We start from the raw sequence: 21,068 nt of genomic DNA on the forward strand, positions 1-21,068 counted from the left end.
AGAACAGGAACTCCTAATGCTTTGGTTCGTACCGGTCTTACACACCAGTCCCACATTAAGCTGTTTGGAGACTAATGGCTATCCCGTACAATCTCCACAGCCATCTCAACGAAACATGTCACATTAGCTCCTACGAGCACCCCATTGCTGGTGCCGCCATGGGGTGGGCATAGGAGCAAAAATTCATTGCTCTATCAACACTGGGTTTCATCCGATCCGCTGACGTGAGCGAAAGACGAGCCGCGTGTACCTTGTGGAACATATTTGTCCTGGGATCTTTCCTTGGCTACTTGGAGGATACTACGTATCTGATGTAAAACACTGAAGGGATTCTCTTAACTACACTTTTTCTTGCACTTTATAGGTTGTTTTATATTTCTTTCACGTATATGTATTTTTCACCTCGCATACAGGATACACAGTGGATGCCGCGCTCCTTCAACCCATTCAACAAGCACTTAAGGACTTATGGTGCCTAATTGACGGTGGAACTAGGCGCAGTATTTTTAAATCGCTGGCATCTGTGACACTCCGCTTCCAGCAGCAACATTCTACTGTTCGCCGGGTTATTCAAAGCTTCGTCATCGGAAAATCCTGGAGTGTTCAGTATCATCATATGCGCCACTATACGAAGGTATACATACGCTGACACGCTTTCAGTTGCATGCCAGCAGTTGTTTTGTCTGGCACGCCGTTTCTCCTCTTCAAGTCTGCAGGTGTATTTGCCACCGTAACTTCCACGAGTACCCAGTAAGGACAGGAAGATGACCCTATTCCTGTAACGACCCCGGTCCTTGGGCACAATTTGGTGCGGGTTGCCAACTGCTCTGCAACATGCAAAGTCAGTAGGTTCTTATTTTATGAGGTTTTTCTGTGCCGAACGCCAGTCGCTTCACCGTTGGAATAACGACGATGTTTACTGGAAATCCTTGTTCATCGTTGCTTCGTGGCAGGACGAACATCTTCGCGGCGGGTGATTTTGCCTTGATCAGGAAGGTGTCTGATCTCATCAAGACCCAGAATTATTTGCAGGTTACGAGTTTATCCATGCCCGTGTGTATCGCTCCTTTGGCCTGTTCGAACTGTCCATTCATCCAAACGAACTCTTTGTGGGAGCCAGACACGTTCGGGCGTGCTTTCAGCTTCGACATCGCCGAATTTATTTTCGTCGCAGCTCGCTCTAGCGTCCCCTTCGCACGTAAGAGGCGTTCTCGGGGCCGAACCTCTGTCGCGCGCTATTTCATCTTCGGAATGAGTGCTGTAGCCTTAATTGCCCTCGGCCAAAACTCTCCTTCGCCTCCAAGAACTTCTCACGGTAGCGAAACTCTGTGACTTGCATTGCGACGTTTGAAGGAATTTCACCTCTCATTGTTCGCGCTCTCTTCAACCTTGTTTTTCAACCGCAAAAGCTCTTCTTCTGCGCTGGCTTTCACGCTCAAGAGGAATTCCTTAAGGCTTGATGACGATCGACGAAGTTGCTGCTTAATCCAAAGGTACTTTTTGGATTTGGGAATGCCTGTCACTTGTCTTTTCAGCTTTGAACCGATCGACTTCGCATGTTGTGTGCCTCGGCCGAGTATTCCCTTGATCCGCACGAACTCCTTTCTAGCGAGGATTCTAGCTAACAGATTGTCTGCAACGGCAACTGCATTTTTGCGTGCTTCCATCTCGGACAATTTCGTCAGTAGTTCCTGGCGTGTGCGCTCGAGAAGATCGACCAGAGCCATTATGTCGTCCTCACTAACAAGGTTGTCAAAGTCACCTGTCACGGGAGACACCGCTTCTTCTCTGTGGGCATCGACGTTTGGCAACCGCGTGGGTGTGCCGGAGAATTCCTTCTCTCCGCGCGTGTTCGCAGCATCTCTCAAAGCCGGGGTTTCCTCTCCAGCTGTGACTCGCGGCACACGCCACGACTGAACAAGCCCTAGTCCTGGAAGACAGATGGCTACGGTTACCCCGAAAGCTGCCAGTGAACCACGCATCTTTTTGAGGAGTGGACGGCCCCAACAATAGTCTTGGCCCTGCTAAAGGAGATCCAGGACGGCCCTCGAAAAACTCAAGTATGCCTTTGCGGGCGTAGGTCTCGGCAATTATCAAGCGCGAATGCAGGTGGCGGCCACAGAAGCCATGCACAGGCAAGGAAGAGTCCGTGGCAGAATTAGATATCTTGTAGGCGAGCTGTAAACTGCTCAATAATGGATGCTTTGACAAGGCGCCACTTAATTCCCGGCCGTAGACTGAACTGGGGCAATGCACCTAGCAGGGGACTGCCTGACAAGCGATTGGTACAGCACACCCACGTCTTCCGGAAAGTCAGTTCAAGATGAGCAAGGCATCAGTCTGTTGTGAAAAAGTTGGTAGATGACCGTGGAGGGTTCAGTGACGAGTTCCTCGATTGTAGTACAGAACGGGCACCGCCTACTCAAGTCTCGCAGAAAGTCGGCTCAATTTCTTTAACAAACTCCTCCGTGAATCTGCGAAACTGATGCAGACACTCTTCTTCCGTACGCGGTGTGTCAGAGCAGCATCAACAGTGCACAATCAAAAAGAGTCTCACTTAGAGGTATCGGAATCGGCGACTCGATCACGGAAGGTCCAGAACAAATTCAGCACAGCAGCTGTCTCCTTCATTGACAATGCAAGACGCACTCCGGTTGTAAAACGATACTACAGGTAATGCCGTATACCTTATGCATGCTCAGATAACAGGAAATCCGGTCATTTTTGTGGCTTTAGGGAGTGGCAGCCAGCGAGGGACAAACACTTCTCCCGCTCCGAAGGGCGGTGCACGCCGGCCCGAGCAACCGGTACCCGCCAGCTTGTGCGCGCCCCCTAATCGAGCTGAGAGCGAGACAAATTCAAGGTTCCAAAAGTTTTCTCCAAACTTCGTCTGCTGTGTTCGAGCATTCCGTAGTCCTTTAGTACTTGTATTATCAACGCCTTCACAGATACCCCAGATTCAAGAAGCAGAGACCCGAAGACGTGAACAAACCTCCAGTGGGGACCGGGCTGCTGAACCCGTGGTCTCTTGGGCTCTCCGCCCCACCGTGCCTCGGCTTCTCTGGATGTCTTTGTGCCTCATTCTTGCGCCTTTTCTCAAGCTTCGGCAAGCTTCAAGACGACTTTATTGGAGTACCTGAATCTAAGGAATGGCGACAGGGTCCCGCGTCCTTCTGAATGATGACTTTGCCGGAAGAGGGGGTCCTGTCCGCGTTGATGAAAGCACGATAGGTATTGTATTGGGCGCAGTCAGTCTGTTTGCATCTCTGTACATAGAACAAGGTGTTTTGAGTTGCGTCGGATAAAGTTTTCTCAGAAGTATCAATTTATTGACATGCATGTGATGGACGTTACAGAGAAAGACGTGGAAGCTATAAGGTATCGCACGTTGCAGCAGCAGGATAAAAGCACATCGTCTAAGCGGAAGCGATGGTTTTTAATATTGCCACCAAGCCTACGGTACCGACGGGACAAATCTCAATGACAAGGATAGTTCCTTCGGATGGCCACGGTAGGTTGGCATCTCCGATTATACTCTGGGCCCTATTCTCAACAGTAGACCACGCATATTCCGGTGATACGGCAACTGGATAATTCAGTCTCGTCGGAGGCACCTCCCTCCTATGTTCCCCTGTGTTGTCGACAGACAGGCATTGCATCAAGCGATTCTTTTCAGATCAAACTCAAATTCGGGTCTTCACAAGTGGGATCCAACCTGTATGCAGGCGACTCATAGCGGCGTCTTCGCGACGGGAGGATCTCCACTGGTGTTCAGCGCGAGTTCACTTTCAGTGACGTCACAACAACTCTCTGAGCCTCCAGCAAGCGTTTACTGTTGCGGCTAGTTCGCGTTGCTTAGCTTCGTTCGAAATAAACCGGAAGTTAAGGTGGCTTGGCAAGATAACAAGGGGAAGGAAAGCCAGTGAGCGAGGCACTATAAAAACCCCATCTCCGTAGAAAATGCTTCTGCTGTCAGTCACGACGTAACATGTACCACTGCCCTCAAGAATACATCAACCTTAACTCATTATGCGTTCCCGGAACAGGTGAAAAAGCAACGCAAATGCTCACTGTCACGACAAAACACACAATGGTTAACATTTCACCTCCGACTTCCGTCGGCAATGAAACGGCGAAGTATCACATTCCCGTTCTCCCTCAGTCGTTTCCAACAAGTGATTTTGTTCGTAAACAAATGGCTCGCATCCTCCGTCTCTTGTCTGCTTTTTTAACTTGTGCGATACCGAGAGCTTGTGACGTCACAGCCCGCGCGTCCGAGGCTCCATCATCTACGCCTATGTCTGCCCCACAAGCCTGTCGCTGTAAACGTTCTATCTCTCAGCTGTAAAGCAAGCCAGAAATGGTAATGTACGACTGAAAAGGAGCTAAAATGAAGAGCGAGTCTCGTGGTCTTCTGCGGCTTCTGCACATCAGAAGCTCGGTCTTACGACGATTGGTGCTCCTCCTTGTCACGCTTGACAACGAAGTTCACAAGCCTGCTGGACGGCACATACACCACATGTTCGACTTTGTAATCTGGACGGCTGAGTCTTCGACAGACGCGCCAGTGCAGCTGCGCTGCAGCGATCGCTTTCTTTGCCTCAGAATCCTCCACACACCTTGTGCCCTCTGGGTTCTCCCTACGTTTTCCTTTTTCTGTAATGTGAAGAGAGCCGCACGATGCTGAAGCGAGGGATGGAAGTGGCAACGTCCACCCTATAATTTTTGCGTTTATTGCAAGTGCCACCACAGGAATGACGCATTCTCTGGGAGCCGGTCGTCGCGTTCGACGTTTCTTCCCCCGGGATCGAAGCAGAGAACCGAAGCTCTGTGCGCGCTCCTCAAAGAGTCTCTGCAATTCCCTCTCGCTAGTTGTGCTCTCGACGGCGTTTCCTATGTTTTCTTCAGTCCCTGTGCGGATTAATCCGCCGACGGCTTCTTCCGGGAGTTCCTGGTGGTGAACAGCCTCACATGCCTTGGCGGCAGTGTCGTGACGACCGTGTTCGTATCCCTTCGTCTCTTGGATTTCTCCGGCTTTCTCGCCCAAAGCCTGAACGCGCCTACCGGACTTGTGCTGCCACCACGCCTCCCGATCTCTCTCCACTTCGGAGATTCTCTCCGTCAAGCCTGGTCCCGACGACTCGTTTTTCTGCCCTTCCTGCGTTCTCTCACTTCTTTCACGCTCTCCGTTGGTGTCTCCCAGCCTCCTAGCGCTCTCGCGCACCGCCGCCTCCGGCGAGTTCTGCTTCACCTGCCTCTCGAGAAAGGATTTCTGGACCTGTTGAAGAAGCCGAAACTCTTGCAGAAACGCGTGGCGCTCGGCCCCTGTGCGCAGACGAAGAACTCCACGCCTCGGAAGCAGAGAAAGCCGACTGCGTACAATCGCGCTGCCGCTCACAGGCTTCTTCAGCTGGATGTACGCCTCGCCCAAAGGAATGGAGGCGACGGACCAGCGGGGCGGAGCGCGTTTTGACGGCGCGCATGCACGCAGCATTTCTAACGTCAGCATCCCTCGATGGAACCGGGCTCCTTCCTGTTCCCGACCCTGGGTGTCCCCCCGTTCTGATCCTGGCGACGTCGCGAAGACTGCACCGACATCTTCCGCGTCCTGAAACCTCTCAGGCGCGTCCTGGCGTTCCACCTTCTTCCCGTCGCGACCCTCATCGCAGAGCAGACTCCTCACTGAGACGATGCCTCGACCTCGAACGCCACCCGCGAGTGCCGCAGCGAGCAGCAAGCTCTCCCTCTCGTCGAGACTCTCGGGTGCGGGTCTCTCTGAAGACGCCTCCTCTCTTTCCTTCCGCGTCTTGGCCTCTTCATCGATGAGCCTCGCGAAGCCGTGAGGCACGCGAGAAGCGAAGATGGTTCGCGCGGTTGACACACTTGCGCGACAAGCTCGAGCAATGTCCGCGCTGGAAAGCGCGTTTCCCCACGTAATCCCACAAGAAAAACGCAAGACAAGGAGGTGAGGAAGGAGAGCAAGCTCGACGACGAGGCGCCTCGTCGCAGGCGTGTACCTCCAGTAAAGCGGCTCTAAACAGAGTCCGGGGTTCGCCGCGGTTGTTCCGTCTTGTTCTGCTTCTCGGGAGTTCTCATTCGTCTCGGCAAAGAAGAGACAAGCGTCTTTGTATGCGTTTTCCACGTGTGCCGAGACCGTTCCGGACGCCTTCCCCCTCACCATGTGTAAACAACGCGGCACACTCGTGATGTCTGTTGGCTGGCCCCTCGGTGCAGCATCCTCACTGTCGGTTTCTGGCCCTTCTCCTTTTCTCCCTTCCAGTTTTCTTTCTTCTCCCTCTCTTGGTTCCGCGTCCCTTTCGTCCACTCTCCTGGCTGCTTCGCCGCCTTCACCTGCACGGCTGCGTTCCGCAGGAACGTCGTCTTGGCTGCCTCTGTGGCCACCACCGAGGAGAGCGAGTCTTCCGGCGGGGAGAAGTCGAATCCTGAAGCGCAGAGACGATGCCCGCAAAATTGCACTTCTCTGGACTGCAGTTAACCATCGGAAGTTGGAGAGAGAGACCGGCGAGGCACCAGCAGCGTCACTGGCTCTTTGCTGTCTCGGAAATTGGAAAGAGGGCAAATCAGACGAAGACGTCAAAGACGCTCGCAGGTTTTTGAGGACTTCCACATCGCCTGCTCGACGAGCGTCTGAAGCAGCGCATGCTCCTCCTTGGATGTGAGCTTTCCTCTCCGGTCTCCTCTCGCCGTCTAGCCAGTTTTCTCCACTCCTGCTGGGGTCTCCTCTCTCCGGGTCCGCGCACAGGCTGGCCTCCTCTTCGTTTGCAAGTGTGTCGTCACCAGGCTTGTTTGGAAAAAGAGGGCGGAGACACGGCGGAGAGGCGAGGGAAGCAAAGGGATCCCAAAACGGAAAACGAGACTGTTGAGATGAAGCCGAAGGCCACAAAATCCGCAAAGTCCAGTCTCCCAGTAGCCAACGTGGAAACATGCACCAGCCACCATCAGCAGATGGAGAAGGAGAAGACGAGGAAGAAGGGGAAGAAGCAGAAGCGGAGACAGAAGAAGACGCTGCAGAACAGGAGGACGACGATAGAGTAGAGGGAAACGAAAGGCGTCGGAATGCATTGACCCCCAAGGTTGGATGAGGCGCAGACAAGAAGAGCGGAGACGCCCATCGTGAAGGAAGACCTACGGACGTGATGAGACGGTTTCCCTGTCCCTGGTCTCTCTTCGACCTCAGCTTGGGAACACTCTTGGATTCTTGATTGGCGTCGCAGGCGAGAGGAAAAGGCAGGGAGGAGTGGGGAGAACGGGCCGAGAAGACACGATTTGTGGAACAGAGAGATTCGCTCAGAAACCAAGCAGAAGCAAAAGACGAAGAGATTCCAACTGCACGCAGTGCGGCTGGACGAGGAGCCGAGAGCGAAGACACGGGAAGCGTCAACGACTGAAGAAATGCGGGGGATGCAGAAGAACAGCGAGACGAAGAAGGTGCCTGTTTTCGACGGAACTCACAGGAAGTGCAAGCGAACAATGGATAAAAGAACCATTGGTCTTTTTCTGGCTTTCCAGAGTCCCAAGAACGAGCACTCCGACGTGAGGGTGTGAAGCTTGAGAGTGGCGCTGCAGGATAGGCGAGCGCATGTGTGTCGACGAACGAAACAGAAGCGACAAGGCAGAAGTGAAGGCACATGAACTGCGCCGAAAGGGGGAGAATGGAACGACAGAAAAAAGCATTCAGTGAACTGCTACGGAGGCCAGGTCTCCTCCTCCGAGTTGGTTCCTTCTGTGAGGAAAACATCTTCTCGTGTCCGTCGCGCCTTCAAATCCAAAAGAGGAAGTTGACGAGCCCTCAGGGGTATCGATTTTCTCTCCATCGTCTCGTTCTCTCAGCGTCCGTGGATGTTTTTCTTGGTTCTTCCGGCGATGGCAGAAGAGCAAACGTGCAGTCTGCTGGCGAGAATCTAGAAGCAGGACCCCTGCGCGACGAGGTTCGCTTTCTGCCGCGATGAGTATTTGCCGCTGCCCGAAATTCGAGCATGACTTTGGCATTCCCTGATGGGGAAAGAGCGAGGAAAGCAAAGACAAGCTGCCTTCAGCAAAGAGTAAGACGAGGGGGAAACCGGGTCGAAAATGCGGACGCGTGAAGGATACCACGAGTACAGTGTCGGAATGGAAAAACATCGAAGACGGATGCTTTGGAAGCAGTGAAGAAGCAAACAGGTTGCTTAGCAAGACAAGCTTTGCCGGGAGACGAAAGGGAGTGATACTTTTCAGAGGCAACGAATGAAGCATCGAGACCGTGTACGAGACGGAGACACGACACACGGATCGAATTGTGTTGCTCGCGTCTTGCTGCGTGACAGAGAGATGCCCTCAGGTGAACCTTCACGAAAAAAAGGGAGAAGGCATTAAACGAGATGCTTCTCCACCCAAACGACTAGAGTCGTTTTTTTATCCTTCGCTGTCGAACACGCAGAAAATGCGCGAGTGCAACTTCTAGACTCGAAAGGCATGCAGGGGAACGCCGTGGCGAAAATCTTCTTCTAGCGTAGGTGGGCTACGGAACAAGCCACCGGTACGTCTTGTGGCGAAGACAAGGTTTTTCACTGCCATGATCATTCCTTTGAATTAAACTCTTCTTGCACAGACCACGTGGATCTGGCGATATTTGATAAGGGGAAGTGGGCCTGAGGCGAGGGTAGGGCCGTGGTGATTTCATTTCGACGGAAAAGAGGGGACGACCGGCTGTCCACAGGCTTGTTGTTCGGTGATCCCAAGATTTTCTGCGTGATGGCAACGGAGCAGGCGTTTACCCCCAGCAGTTTCGAGTAAATTCAGGCGAGGCTACAGTGCCAGTTTGGACAATTATGTTTGGAGTCTTCATCGGCCGCTACGGAAACAGGGAGGTACAGACGGAGTTCTTCTGGGACCTCTCTCAGGAGGTCCAAGCCTGTCGAGTTACTTTTGGTGGGGTAAAGAAAATTCACTTACAGCTGAACTTTCCCCCGCCAACGCTTTCCAAACAAGTGATCTACTGGAGGTTCACCTGTCGTGAACACGGGCACCTGTGCTTGCAGTAGTACTATCGAGGCTTTGCTCATAAGGGGTTCCCAGGGTAACCTAAAAGCGTGGATTAGACAGGCAACTAGCCGCGAATACACAAGCATGCAAGAAAATGTGATCTATCCCAGCGTATTTAAAGGGATCTCCTTGAACGCAGACCTAGCGCCACTGGAAGTAGAAAGCAACATGTTTCACCCGTTCACATACCCCGAGGGAAGACCGATTTAGACACCGCCACAGTTCTCGTGGCCATGTGGAAATGCTTGCATCGTGGCTGCCTGCAGGACCGCGAAAAAATCTCACGGCGTTTTTACGAATGTGCACTTTTGAAGTTTGAACAAGTGGATACGCATGGCCCACACAGGAGAGTTTACTAGCAGAGAACAAGCCTTGAATAGTTAACAAAATCGGTGTACCTCTTTCGCTAGGAGACTATGTGCACGGCAACGGGCAGAAATGAAAATGGATTGCGGTGATGTACAAAGATGGCAAGACATTTGGAGAGACTACGAATGTTATTGTCGTTGTGCAGTGGGACAATATTTTCAGCGACAGAAAGCTACTACTCCGAAGTAATATAAATAGATAAGCGGAACTTGACAAGACTGTGGAAAGGTGTCACAATGCTCCAGGTTGACTGGTCGAAAGCGCCTGTTCATCATGATGTAGAATCATGTGTCAACATCGAAGACGTTCAGTCGCTCGCAGGCGTTTATCTCGTTAAGCAGTTCGAAGTCCATATCCATATGACTACCCATCTGTCCTTGGACACAGATGCACACGATGGACTCAGTACCCTTGGAATCAACAACCGGGTTTGCTCGCGCGTGTGATGCTGTCTCTTCCGTGTATTCACCATAGCAAAAAATACCGTAGCAGACCTGTGTTCACAAAAAGTTGCAAAGCAATCGAGAAGCCGAGATGTGCACAAGGGATCTGCTCCACTGACACAGTCAAACATTATCAGGCGCGTAGACTCTTATCTTAAACCGTAAACAGGTTGTAAACTACCACAAGTCGACCACGCTGCAGCACACTGACGCACAGGGATTTTCTGTCTGCGTTCCCCTCGTTTCTGAGGAGCATTGATCTGAGTCGCTTCTCTCGGAGTTGCATGCGCAGTTCCGTTGCGGGAATCACAACTCTGGCTTCAAAGGGGAGACTCCGTCCTCCAATTCACAATCTTGCGCCGGACAAGTAGTTGCGTCAGTGGTATGATGTCCCAAGAGTCTATCCCAGCATCCCACGGTGCGACGTGTTCCCTATTGGAGATAAAATTATGTGGCGGCTGCGCGCTGGTGATATCTCGACTCCTTCGATGATGTCCACGATGCTTGGTGACCGAAGAGGAATAACCATGATGTCGCAGGACACTGCAACTAGCACTTTAGCTGTCTTGATAGGTGGCGATATACAGCAACCTCGAAGAACACGGTTGTTTGTTTCTCGTAAACTGGAGCTCACGTTTCTACAAGGTTGATCTCTAGCTCCTTTTTTCCACGGTCGCTTGTCTCAGCTGCAGTGCAGAGACTGACGCACGCGCGTCGGGGGCACTTCATCTAGGACGCACAGCCGGTGCGCAGGGGCCCAAAGCGTTCTCTCTCCACCGTGACTGGAAAGTAATGTTCTGTTTGAACAAGGCTGAAACTCTGTTCATTGTTGCCAGTTTCTATGTCTGTGTCGACGGCTAGAAAGCGCGACGCTCGAGTGTCCGTAACACAACAAGGGGAAGAATTGTCTCGATGCATGAGGACATTCTCTGCATCGGCCTGACCATGGCAGTTACAGCAGTGAACAGAGAAACGGGAAGTGAAGCAAACGACTCGTAACTTTCACCGAAAAACAAACCCGCAAAACAAAGACACGTCACGCTTCACTCGAAAACTGCACTGGCGTAGGACACGTGAACAGTGTCTGGATGGATCTCCGTCGGGAAAGACACTGTCCGAGATCCGCAAGGGCAACAAAGCGCAGGAAAACTGCAGAGATCTGACTGCGTAGGCTTTCCCTCTCATCTTTCTGCGCAGTGCAAGTCTCCTGAAAAGCGTGTTTCCATATCCCTCACCCCTTGCCCTATTGGAAACAATTTCGCTATTCAGCAGCACCTCCACCAGAACTCGCTTTTTGTGGAGCCTCTCTCTTCCGATAGAGAAGAAACGGGGGACTACACACTTCGTTATTCTCACTTGCTTTCTCCCTTCGCATACCAAATTCCCCCAGTTCGTTTCCCCCCTCCACCATAACTCCATACCCGTCTGGCTTTCCTTGCTTCATTTAGATGTGAACAACATGTTCCACGTACACTTTTGTGGACGTCTTGCACCTCCACGTGTCACTGCGGAACGTCACGCTGCTCCATACGCGGATTTGTATTCTTCAAATCCTTTTTTATCACAAATCACCTCCATCTCGTCCGCTAGACTGTCACCCATCGCTTGACGCGCGCATCCTTTTCACAGCCTGCCGCTCTCTTTCGGAGACGGAGGCGGGAGGCCCGACGGACCCACCCTGATTGTTCTCTCTCTTTCCTCTTCTTCCTCTCGCGAAATAGCAGTCCCTTCAGTAGTGGCCTTCGCCTCATCCTGTCGTCCATCCAGAGAGTCGTTCTCCTGCAGCAAGGCTTGGCGTCCATCGTCTTCCTCACGGGGACTGTTCTTCGTGGATGTGTCACGCTTTGAGAGACGCTTTGCGAGAATCCACCTGCGAAAGCAAAAGTCGAAGTTCACTTTTTTGAAGCATCGACAGGAGCATGTGTGTGTAGGTACCCGCGAAAGACTTTAAACGCGAGTATGCGTACGGCTCACGAAAACGAACTGTAGATGCATTAGTGATCGCCCACGGCTCAGCTGTGAAGAAACGTGGCACAGTCGCGCGCGGATACGGAAGTGTCGAACCAACTAACGTCTTCATGTAAATTTGGTGTGTGTCTCTTCCCAAAAGAGGCATACTCTGAAGGAATGGCGATGATCCACTGAAGAAGCCAGGCGAGGAAAATGACGAAGAAGAGGGTGGCCGCAACGAGGGTGAACGCGATCCCAAGACAGGATCCCTTCGGCAGGCAGCTACCCTAGAAAAGACATAGCCACAAAAGCAAGGCGAAAAAGTGACGTTCGAGGACGGCCTCAAAAGCGGATTCGACCCAATCGTTTTCTGCCTTGAAAAACAGAAACAGGGTCTGGTAACACACACTCGATGTGTGTTGCACATCTCAAGACGCCTCTCGAATCTACCTGCTTTCGGAAGGGCACACAACCATCCAAAACTGTCTAGCTTACGAAAACATTTTCTTTATTACAATCGATCCCCCTTCCTTACCGCAAATTCGCAAGAGCATTGCTCAGGTCCAGCCACGCCGGTCGCGCCAGTGTTCGGCGCTTCTTTCTGAGTCATCTAAACAACGCAAAAAGAAATCTAAAAAAACAGACAGTGAAAGATGTGGGATCGCACCACCCTGCAGAATGCATGTAGCATGTCACATAACGCCGTCAACCAATAATACGCGACCTAAATAAGACCGGGTTGTCGTTAAAAACATTGCGAAAAAGCTGCAGTTCCGACCGCATGTCGTGATCCGCAAGTTTTCTATTGAAAGACATCACAGGAAACACGCCAAAGAAATAGGAAACCGATACATCCATTCTGCAAATCAAAGCATAATCTGAGGCGCGCGCGTTTGCCATGTAAGTGCGTAAACAAGTCGAACGAAAAAGGTACCTGCAAAGCAGAGACGGCAGCGCGCTCCTCCTCGATGTCGGCTTCCTCCTGTTCGCTTTCGTCCGACAAGGTGTTCTCATGTTCGTTGCCGGTGGTGGCCTCCAGGTAGCTGCCGTCTGCCTCATGCGGTTCTGCACGGAATCAAGCAACGCGAAAAGCGGATGTTTGCCATGCTCCGTGTGAAGCAGAAACGATTCCCGGTCTTCTGAACTGACCACAGGGAAGCCAGCGAACGTGGACGGGGGAGTTCAGAAGCATACAAACGGGAGATGGAACTGTACTTTTCATGAGGAGACACTGATGCGGACGAAGCCAGTGCTTGACCAAGCTTTTGAGGCCCTGCATGTTTGTTATGAAAAGGAAAGGGTGGAGACAGGCAAGTCGACACAAGTCTGTCATTTGACAGTAACTTGAATCGGCTATTTCTCTTTTGCTAGGAGGACAAGGTCCAGAAGGTAAGTCCCGACTTGAATCGACGTCACACACTCCAGAAACAGGGCTTCCCTGTCCCGCTGCGTAGACGGGTAGTTGAAGTCCTGGCTCCCAACGAATCTACGATGTAAAAGACCTTCTATTCGTCTTCAGGTGAAAAGGAGCCCTCAGCATCGCGTTTCCTTCCCCGTATACCTCGGAGAAGCCGTTGCAGAGCCCTCCTCACAAGACATGTCGCTGATCCTACACGAACCACGCATGTCGAGTTCCTTCCAGACACCTACCGACTTGCGCAGGCACCGGAGACGGGCCTCGCAGGTGAAGGACAGCACGAAGGGGAGACGCGGAAGGATCTGAGTCGAGAGAGGGTGTGTCGGCTGAGCAGAGAAGGCCTGGAGAAAACCACAAAATAAAAACACGAGAAAGCCTGTCGAGTCTCGTCGGCCGATCTCGCCAACTGACGCCGACGGTACGGAACTCGAAGACAAATTCAGAAAGCCATTTCGATGACAAAGAAAGACGACCACACTTGTTCCACGCTTGGTGCACCGTTAACGGTAACCGAGTGCGTGACGCCAGTGGAAAACAGGGTGCCGTGGATGACCGATACGGAAATCCGTGAAAATGAAGGAAGCGCTGCTGGTCGCATTTAGACGCAGCCGACGAGAGAAGATCGGACAGTGGATAAGAGAGGTCGAGACAACAGCAGCACGGCGAACCGGGCTACAAAAAGAGCGTTTCTGGAGAACTCGGACTAAGAAAAGCACTGACCCAAACACCCCTGGCGAAGGACACACACAGCATACGGAAAAAAGAAGGAACAGAAAGAAACACAAAAATCCATGCTGAAAGACATCATCGTGGTGCCACCAGCACGCAGTATAAAGACGAACAAAGGCACCGAAATCACGGAATAACAACCAGAACCCTCGAAAGTGATAAATGGACGAACATCTAAACCCCCAACATCGATTATAGAGGAAGGAACAGGAAGAGAAATCAACGTGGAAACTAGACCCACAAGACAGATGAAACAACACACACGTCGAAGGATATCTATCAGGAACCCCGTGAAATATAGCCAAGAGGTTGTGCTGGTGAGTTTAAATCCGAAAAAGGACAGAACATCGCGGAGTCCTGTTCGGTTCCGTGCAAGCCATCCTTGCCCCTAAAAATCCTTCTAACTGATGTGTCCGCCGGTATCCTCCAAGGCATAGAAGTACACATACAAGAAAAATGCCTTGCATTCCGTCGTCTATGCAAACTGCGGTGAGAAGTTTCGTCTGCTCTAAATACTGACTAGTGGATTTATTCGTATCTCAGTTTCACAGAACGTCAGGGCGGGTACCGAACCAAGAATCTAGGGACTAGATTTGAAAAAAAAACCGAGAAGCTGGGTTCTGGGGGCCAGAGAAACTCGAGAAATCGTGGCTTACCGCCAGCGAGGAGGCCAAGGAAGAAAAGTACCTTCATTTTTACCGAAAAACAATGTGAAAAACGGTTAGGCAAGCAATAAATGGGAGCCTCGGCATGTCAAGGTCACGCACAGATGCCGGGCGGCCTTATGTCGGGACGGCCGCAACCCAAGAACTTTTAACCGCGCCAAAAAAACAGGGCTAAACAGCGTCTACGGGGGACAATCAAACAAGAAAGTCAGCGAGGGAGAAAACGCAGGAGGGACGTGGAAGTCACTAGAATCGACAGAATATCGGCGAGGCCGTCCTACGAGTCCAGTCTTCTTGTCTCGGTTTCAACGGAGACGACGGGACCGAAAGACCGAAGAAGAGGATACTTGTGCCTTCTTCTCGGCTCTCTAAAGTTCTGATGTGCTATCAAAGCCCGTGAAACTTGCTGTTATGATAAAGAACCAGCACAACACGCTGCCCTTTCCGTGCATCCGTGCTGTGTGCTGTTCACTGGCTGAGATCAGGAGCCTCGCTCTGTACACCGTCTCGGGATGAATCGAAGTCGGGACCGAGCGACCAGCTGGAAACGGAGTTTGTGCAACGGCACACGGGGAAGAAACCAAAGTCAACTTTTTCGCCAGCAAACCCAGAGCAGCAACCTCCTTGTGCTGATCTGCATGCTTAGGGATGAAACAAGGAAAACGTATTAAATACGACAGGGTCAGAAAATGTGGGTTCGAGGGACTATCCCAATGTCCAACAAGCGGTAGCGACGTGCGTTTCAGCGCCTCGATGCGCTTCTGTCCTGGGACTCATTACTCGCATGTAAGCCGGAACTCTTTGTGGTCGCCGCCAAGCTCTCTTCAAAAGCTGCGCATTGTCTGGAGCCACGCAGCTGAAGGGAAAAAAGGAGGGTCAGGCACAGCGCTAACGCCCTTGCCATGAGAAACGTTGATTTTTGCAGCCGCTAGAGGATTAAAAGTCAACCTCGTCGATTCGAGACGGCAAGCACCTCTCCCAGATCCAGAAGTTGAGCCTCAAAAAGTCTCCGCAACTAGCTGAGAATGCATCGACGTCGCCGGTGACCAAGGCCTTGAGCCTGGTGTGTACAGAGAACGTGTTTCTCTCTTTCGTCCTGTTTCCAAAGAACGCAGAGTGTTTCTTTGTGTGTTGCCGAAAGGAACTGCCCGTAAAATTTCACGAAAAGTGGACTGGGAACGAACGCCGCGCGTACTCACCGGACAGTCTTTCGCTAACGACAGAGAACGTGGTCGAAGAGTTTGGTTTGTGTTTGTGATTTCCATGGGCTCCTTTTATCCTCGATATGCTCTCGTGAGTTCTCGTGAAGGATGTAGAAGTCCTCTGCGACCGAGTTGTGTAGGCCCGTTCATATTGTCTACGAGTGCAGTCTTCCATCAGTGTAGTGTATTTTCCGTGGAATCGGACGAGATATTTCTGTTGCTCTACCCTGCCTTTGTCCGTGTCACTAATAGATTGCCAGTGAATAATTCCCTTACTCACAACCTCCGACGTGCCATCAGGACAACTCTCGTAACTGGGCTGAGAAAGCGTAGACACGCCACCAGGAGCCGGTGGCCTTGCAAGTCTGTTTTTGCATTTTCACAAAGGAATGCCTTCAGCTTGACTATGCTGGAGTGTTGTGAAGAGAGCAATTCTGCTGAGTCATAAGTAACGGATCCAGGAGGAATGTGCGGAGAACTGAAGAAGAGAAACGGAACGTTCACACGCTTCCGTGAACGTAGACTCCGATGTCTGTGGCTGTTCTTTCTGCATTCTTGAGGACTTTCTGGCTTTCCCCGTTTTTCTTGTACGTCTCTATCCCCTCGGAACCTTCCCGGTTCTCATCTGTACTAGATTCCACAGTTTTATGCGGAGCGACTCGTTTCGTCTACCGTTGCCCTTCCGTGCTTCCTTGCGCCGGTGGCTCTTCATCGTGGCCTGGCAGCAGTTTATCGTCGTCTGGCTCTTCTCGTTGTGCCTTTTTCACTGGACAATCGCCTCGCTTCCTTTACTCTTCTGATGGAAATCCAGTTTCTGACACATGCGTGCTGACGAGCTCATAAGGGGCTCCGTAGGCAAAAGGGTTCCGCACCAGCATGCGGACAATCCAAATATATTTGGTTCGTGTTTTTTATCGACCACGCTTCCTGAGGTTCACACTCAAGTCATCATACGGTGACGATGTTTAGGAAGTTCAAGGAGCCACTTTCTTTCTGCAACCGATCGTCTTATTTCTTTCCTGCGTGTGCGCAGCGGCCGCCTATTTGGGTGAACTTCCGGGATTGGGATGACTTTGTTTTTTCATAACCGCGAGAGACTTCCGCGAAACGCGAACGAAACGATGATCTGTGAGGACGGCGTGATTCGAGGGCAGAGCGTCACCGCGCGGCTTCTGAGGTGAACCTGCAGGGGGCGACAGGCTTGTTTGACCACAGAGCCTTTCTAAAGAACGGCAGCAATGTACGACATCCGGAAAAGTTTGTTTCCGGGTGCGCCGACCAGTCCTGGCGCACCGCGTGGATCTGTCACCGCCAAGGTCAGGGCTGAGAGAAGAGATTCTCATCGGAGAGCCTCAGCAGAAGAAAAAGTGGTTGAGGCAAAGGAGCCTGCCAGACGGCTCTCAACCGGCGTGTCAGCGGCAGTGTCGCGGTCAGACTCCATCGCGGAAGAAGATCGTGGCAGCATTCTTGCCGCAAAGGGTCTTGCGAACGAAACGGATTTCTCTGATGCACTCCTTGCTCTCTCCAATGAGGTACGTGTCACGAACCAGCAAAAAGAGGACACTGAAAAATCTCTGACCGGTCTTCCAGCAGAAACGGTCAAAATGCATCGTGCTCCCGGGGGGATGATCCGGAACACGAACGGGGAAAAGTCTCTCCGGATTCCAAATCCTCGATCCGTGACTGGCTCTTGGCTTGTCAGTGGTCTGCGCGGTTGCAGACGCGGAACGCCTTGATTGGATCGCTTGCGAGAATGAAACGGCATTAGGGGGCGTCTCGTTTCAGAGAGGAAGTGGCGTTTCGAAGTCTCGTAAAACATGTAGTCTATCGCCGCCTCGTAGCCCTCATTAAGAGAGACGGAGTCTTCTGTGTGTTGGGTTTTTAGTCAAACACGATGGACTTGGAACTTGGGGAACTGGTGCGGAGGTTCCAACTGATGGTAACAGACAACAGGTATGGACGCGAGAGTATCGAGTTCTCACGAAGAATACTTCGTTTTCCTTCTCTTATTGCCATCTGGAGTTGACAAGAAGGAATCTCGGCCTAACGTCCCGAGAATGCTGCACTGTGCATACGAGAATGCGACAGCTACGCCGCTTCGTAGCAGCAAAAGGAATCTCGTTGCGTTCAAATACCATCTCAGAGGTGGTACATTGTTTCCACCACTTTGCTGTCATTTTAACGCATAGTCTGGACCCCATCATCGTGTGTCGTACCACAACAGGTATTTACGGCTTGACTGCCATAATGGTTTGTCTCCTATTTGCCCGCTTCACTTAGAGTGTCTGGTTCCCTTCTCGTGGTCACGTTGTTGTTTGGTCGTAGAAAATTGTGGTTTTGTCAGTGTGTCATTTTTCGATGTTCTGCGTGCCTCCCATGTGCTGGTGTTCGTCTCAGTCGTGCCATCGCTGTACTGGAGGGTCACATCAGTGCGCTCGCGCCTATCGGTGATGACGAGAGCAAGGAATAAGCACAAGGGAAAGGCGAAGAGCAGGCGAAGCGAGTTGGTTGGCAGCACTGACTTACTTTTCTAGGCCTTCTGAGGCAATGTCTTCATCAACTGAAGAAACTTACGCCTGGGCATCAAACTTCGGGACGTGTGAGAAGCAGTTACATTCGTAAGCAAAGATTGCGTTTAACAGATGCAATCGACTGAAGCAGCTCCATTCATAGTTATGCAGAACAAACAAAGAGCTTGGTGCAGACTTGAGATTAAGTTCCTTCCCCCGCAACGAAACCCCCGAACAACTCCGGGTGAAGTTGGAAGGCGGAGTCTTACGGCCCGCATTCAGAAAACTCAGGTGCGGCACGTGTCTCGAAACGGAGGGTGGAAAGCTCGGTGTTTAGCGGCTACCAATAGAATGTGATTTCTACGCTAGTCGCTCTTTTGAGCTGCGCACCTTTCTGTAGTGGTTCGACGGGTACTTCGCTTTCAGAAAAATCATACATTTGCAACGGCGCTTGGTTGAAGCACACTGCTGTAAGTCGTTCGACTATCAGCAACAGAATTCCAATTCCGATGCTTTTTCTGTGAGTCGGATGCTTCAAAGAAGAGACGGATTGGGGCTATTGTTGTTGTAGCGTGAAAGGATGTATGGATTTTAGTCGCTTTGTTGCGGATCGTTACGTCTCTGCTGCGGATTTACGAGTTTAAAATGCTTTTGCTTGCATTGGATGCTTGAGAAGCGTCATCAGTGGCTTCGTGACAAACGAAATATGTTACTCTACAGGTTAGGCCGTGGCAAACTGGACGTTTTGGAGAGTGCGCTGGACGCGTCTCTTTCGTGGGTTTTCCCCCTGTAGACCCCCTAAATCACCGAACTTTGCTCATGCTCTGCCTTTGAATGGCTCACTCTGTGTCAATGATATTTATGAAGTCCTCTGTGGAACGGAATGCGACCGTCCGGACGGTCTGCCGGCACGTTGCGCTCTCATCAGTGCTAGGATTTGAAGGCCAGTACCCTTCCCAAACTGTCTGTCTAGAGACGCCAAAAATATGAAGGTGTTAACAATGCGAGAGCGGAACACGCGGTAAGCAGGGGACGGAACGGTTAGAGCAGCGTAGTAGTCTCCGTGGCAAACAGACTCTTTCGACCAAGGCTTTTCAAGTAACAGATGGGTCGCGCCAACCATTGTCATGAATGTAACGTACATGATGTAAACGAAGGACTCTTCAACTTAAAGTGACGAGGAACAAACCGTACAAGGAGGAATTATGTCCACCCGCTATGCATCCAATTTGATACTCGGTTATATATGTTAGACGCTAACGTTTCTGTTTGCTTCGTAACACTATTAGCTGGATATTGAAATCCAACACTTTCTGCTGTCCTATGTAGCCCAATTGGGTGGTTGTGTACAACATTCACATAGAGCTTGGTTGTTTGTATCGCATGACGGGGGTCACATTATATTTCACATGTACTGGTGGTGTTACTCAATACTGGTGTATGGAGTTATATGAACGTGACAGTTCCACCAAACCAAAAGCCGCGCAAACAGTTTATCCGGATATGGAGTCAATCAGCGCTAACAATTGCTCGACAAAACCACGATTTTGGGCCACTTAGGGGGGAAACTCAGGTCTTCCTTGTTATCCAATTGTTGCCCACGAACCTGATTCAGATTGGAGTGCTTGGGCAAAACAGACGGGCATTTTTGAATATGCCAGATAATGAGAAGCAATCCAGCCACATCGCCGCGGTGAATTGTCTGCTTATACTTTGCTGCTTGTGTATCCTCCACTTGTGCGACTTGTCATCTTGCCAAAATCAATTCGTCACTAATAAATGGAATTCCCGCAAGCCTCTGCCAACTCTGGCCCAGCAGGAGTGGCTTCTTTCTCAAGACATTGGTCATGTTTCCAAGCTGATGAGATGCCGTAGACATTCGCACCACAGCTTTGTGACAGGCATTGATACTCTTTCTGCATTTCTTATCATGCATTGGTAGACAGTTCCAAGATGTCTACCGATGATTGCCGAAACAAAGGAAGTGAAGAGACAGCTGCAGCTCCGAACTTGGGGGTGGGACTGGATGATGAACGTTTGCAGGAGGAGATCTCGAAGAAAAGCAAGATTGACCGTTCTACCTGTCGTCGCCACTGCACGTCATCTGGCAAAAAACGGCTATATGGCAAAACACAGAACTCTGTTGTAGATTTACCCGCCACGTTTTACATCATGTGCAATCGTCGCAGACGTTATTTTGTGGATCTGCAGTGTGCACACGGAGGAAAGACCGTCTGATATATTAGAGCTCGTTTTAAGCTTGGCTTCGTGATATCTTTTCCGTTTCCGTCTGTGTGGGCAAGCGGCACATGCCCTGCTTTTAGTGATTGGGTATGTTTTTGTTACCTTGCTTGTCGCGTTCTCCATGCGTCGGCCGAGTGTCGCAGACGTGACACGGAACAGAGCTGCCAGGGAACGTGACGGAGTTGCTGCGACACTAGATCGTAGCAGACGCGCTAATTGGCGACCGCATGGCATTGAAGAAAATGGATATGACAATGATAATCAACGCGGCGTTCCTCAGCCTCACATTCACGGCAATTATTTGGATATCATCTGATTCAAGAGCAGCCTTGGCGATTCACGGATTGGGGAAACAATGCCGCAAAGCACACTGGGACCATTCGTGTCATGTTACGCGTTGCACTGTGTTGGTGTAGATTTGCCTCGATCTTCTGAAGGCGAAATTGTGATCATCTGAAAGCAAATGAGTGCATGTCCTTGCGACTTGTCAAGTCACA

At 51.2% G+C, this 21,068-nt stretch overlaps 5 protein-coding genes across 5 annotated transcripts; 2 read left to right on the top strand and 3 right to left on the bottom strand.

Moving 5' to 3' along the window:
- Nucleotides 1-1,358: 1,358 nt before the first annotated feature.
- Nucleotides 1,359-1,982, bottom strand: TGME49_273340 (hypothetical protein; the record flags this gene model as incomplete). Its single annotated transcript, XM_002365895.1, has 1 exon — nt 1,359-1,982. The coding sequence occupies one exon, from the start codon at nt 1,980-1,982 to the stop codon at nt 1,359-1,361; it is 624 nt and encodes a 207-aa protein (XP_002365936.1).
- A 2,462-nt stretch (nt 1,983-4,444) lies between these two features.
- Nucleotides 4,445-7,759, bottom strand: TGME49_273330 (hypothetical protein; the record flags this gene model as incomplete). Its single annotated transcript, XM_002365894.2, has 1 exon — nt 4,445-7,759. One exon carries the CDS (start codon nt 7,757-7,759, stop codon nt 4,445-4,447), a length of 3,315 nt encoding a protein of 1,104 aa, XP_002365935.2.
- Nucleotides 7,760-10,649: 2,890 nt separating this feature from the next.
- TGME49_273320 (hypothetical protein) lies at nt 10,650-15,956 on the bottom strand. The gene is made up of 6 exons (XM_002365893.1): nt 14,607-15,956; nt 13,455-13,562; nt 12,739-12,869; nt 12,340-12,414; nt 11,973-12,091; nt 10,650-11,724 (listed from the first exon to the last, which is right to left on the bottom strand). The coding sequence occupies exons 1-6, from the start codon at nt 14,641-14,643 to the stop codon at nt 11,478-11,480; spliced, it is 717 nt and encodes a 238-aa protein (XP_002365934.1). The 5' UTR covers nt 14,644-15,956; the 3' UTR covers nt 10,650-11,477.
- On the top strand, nt 14,450-19,199 carry TGME49_273310 (hypothetical protein). Its single transcript, XM_018781685.1, has 4 exons — nt 14,450-15,678; nt 16,851-17,349; nt 17,703-17,770; nt 18,215-19,199. The coding sequence occupies exons 2-4, from the start codon at nt 17,056-17,058 to the stop codon at nt 18,285-18,287; spliced, it is 435 nt and encodes a 144-aa protein (XP_018636721.1). The 5' UTR covers nt 14,450-15,678; nt 16,851-17,055; the 3' UTR covers nt 18,288-19,199.
- A 578-nt stretch (nt 19,200-19,777) lies between these two features.
- On the top strand, nt 19,778-20,269 carry TGME49_273300 (hypothetical protein; the record flags this gene model as incomplete). The annotated part of the gene is made up of 1 exon (XM_002365891.1): nt 19,778-20,269. One exon carries the CDS (start codon nt 19,778-19,780, stop codon nt 20,267-20,269), a length of 492 nt encoding a protein of 163 aa, XP_002365932.1.
- Nucleotides 20,270-21,068: the final 799 nt, after the last annotated feature.

The sequence above is a fragment of the Toxoplasma gondii genome, chromosome VIII, assembly GCF_000006565.2.
Source record: "Toxoplasma gondii ME49 chromosome VIII, whole genome shotgun sequence".
Taxonomy (NCBI): domain Eukaryota; phylum Apicomplexa; class Conoidasida; order Eucoccidiorida; family Sarcocystidae; genus Toxoplasma; species Toxoplasma gondii.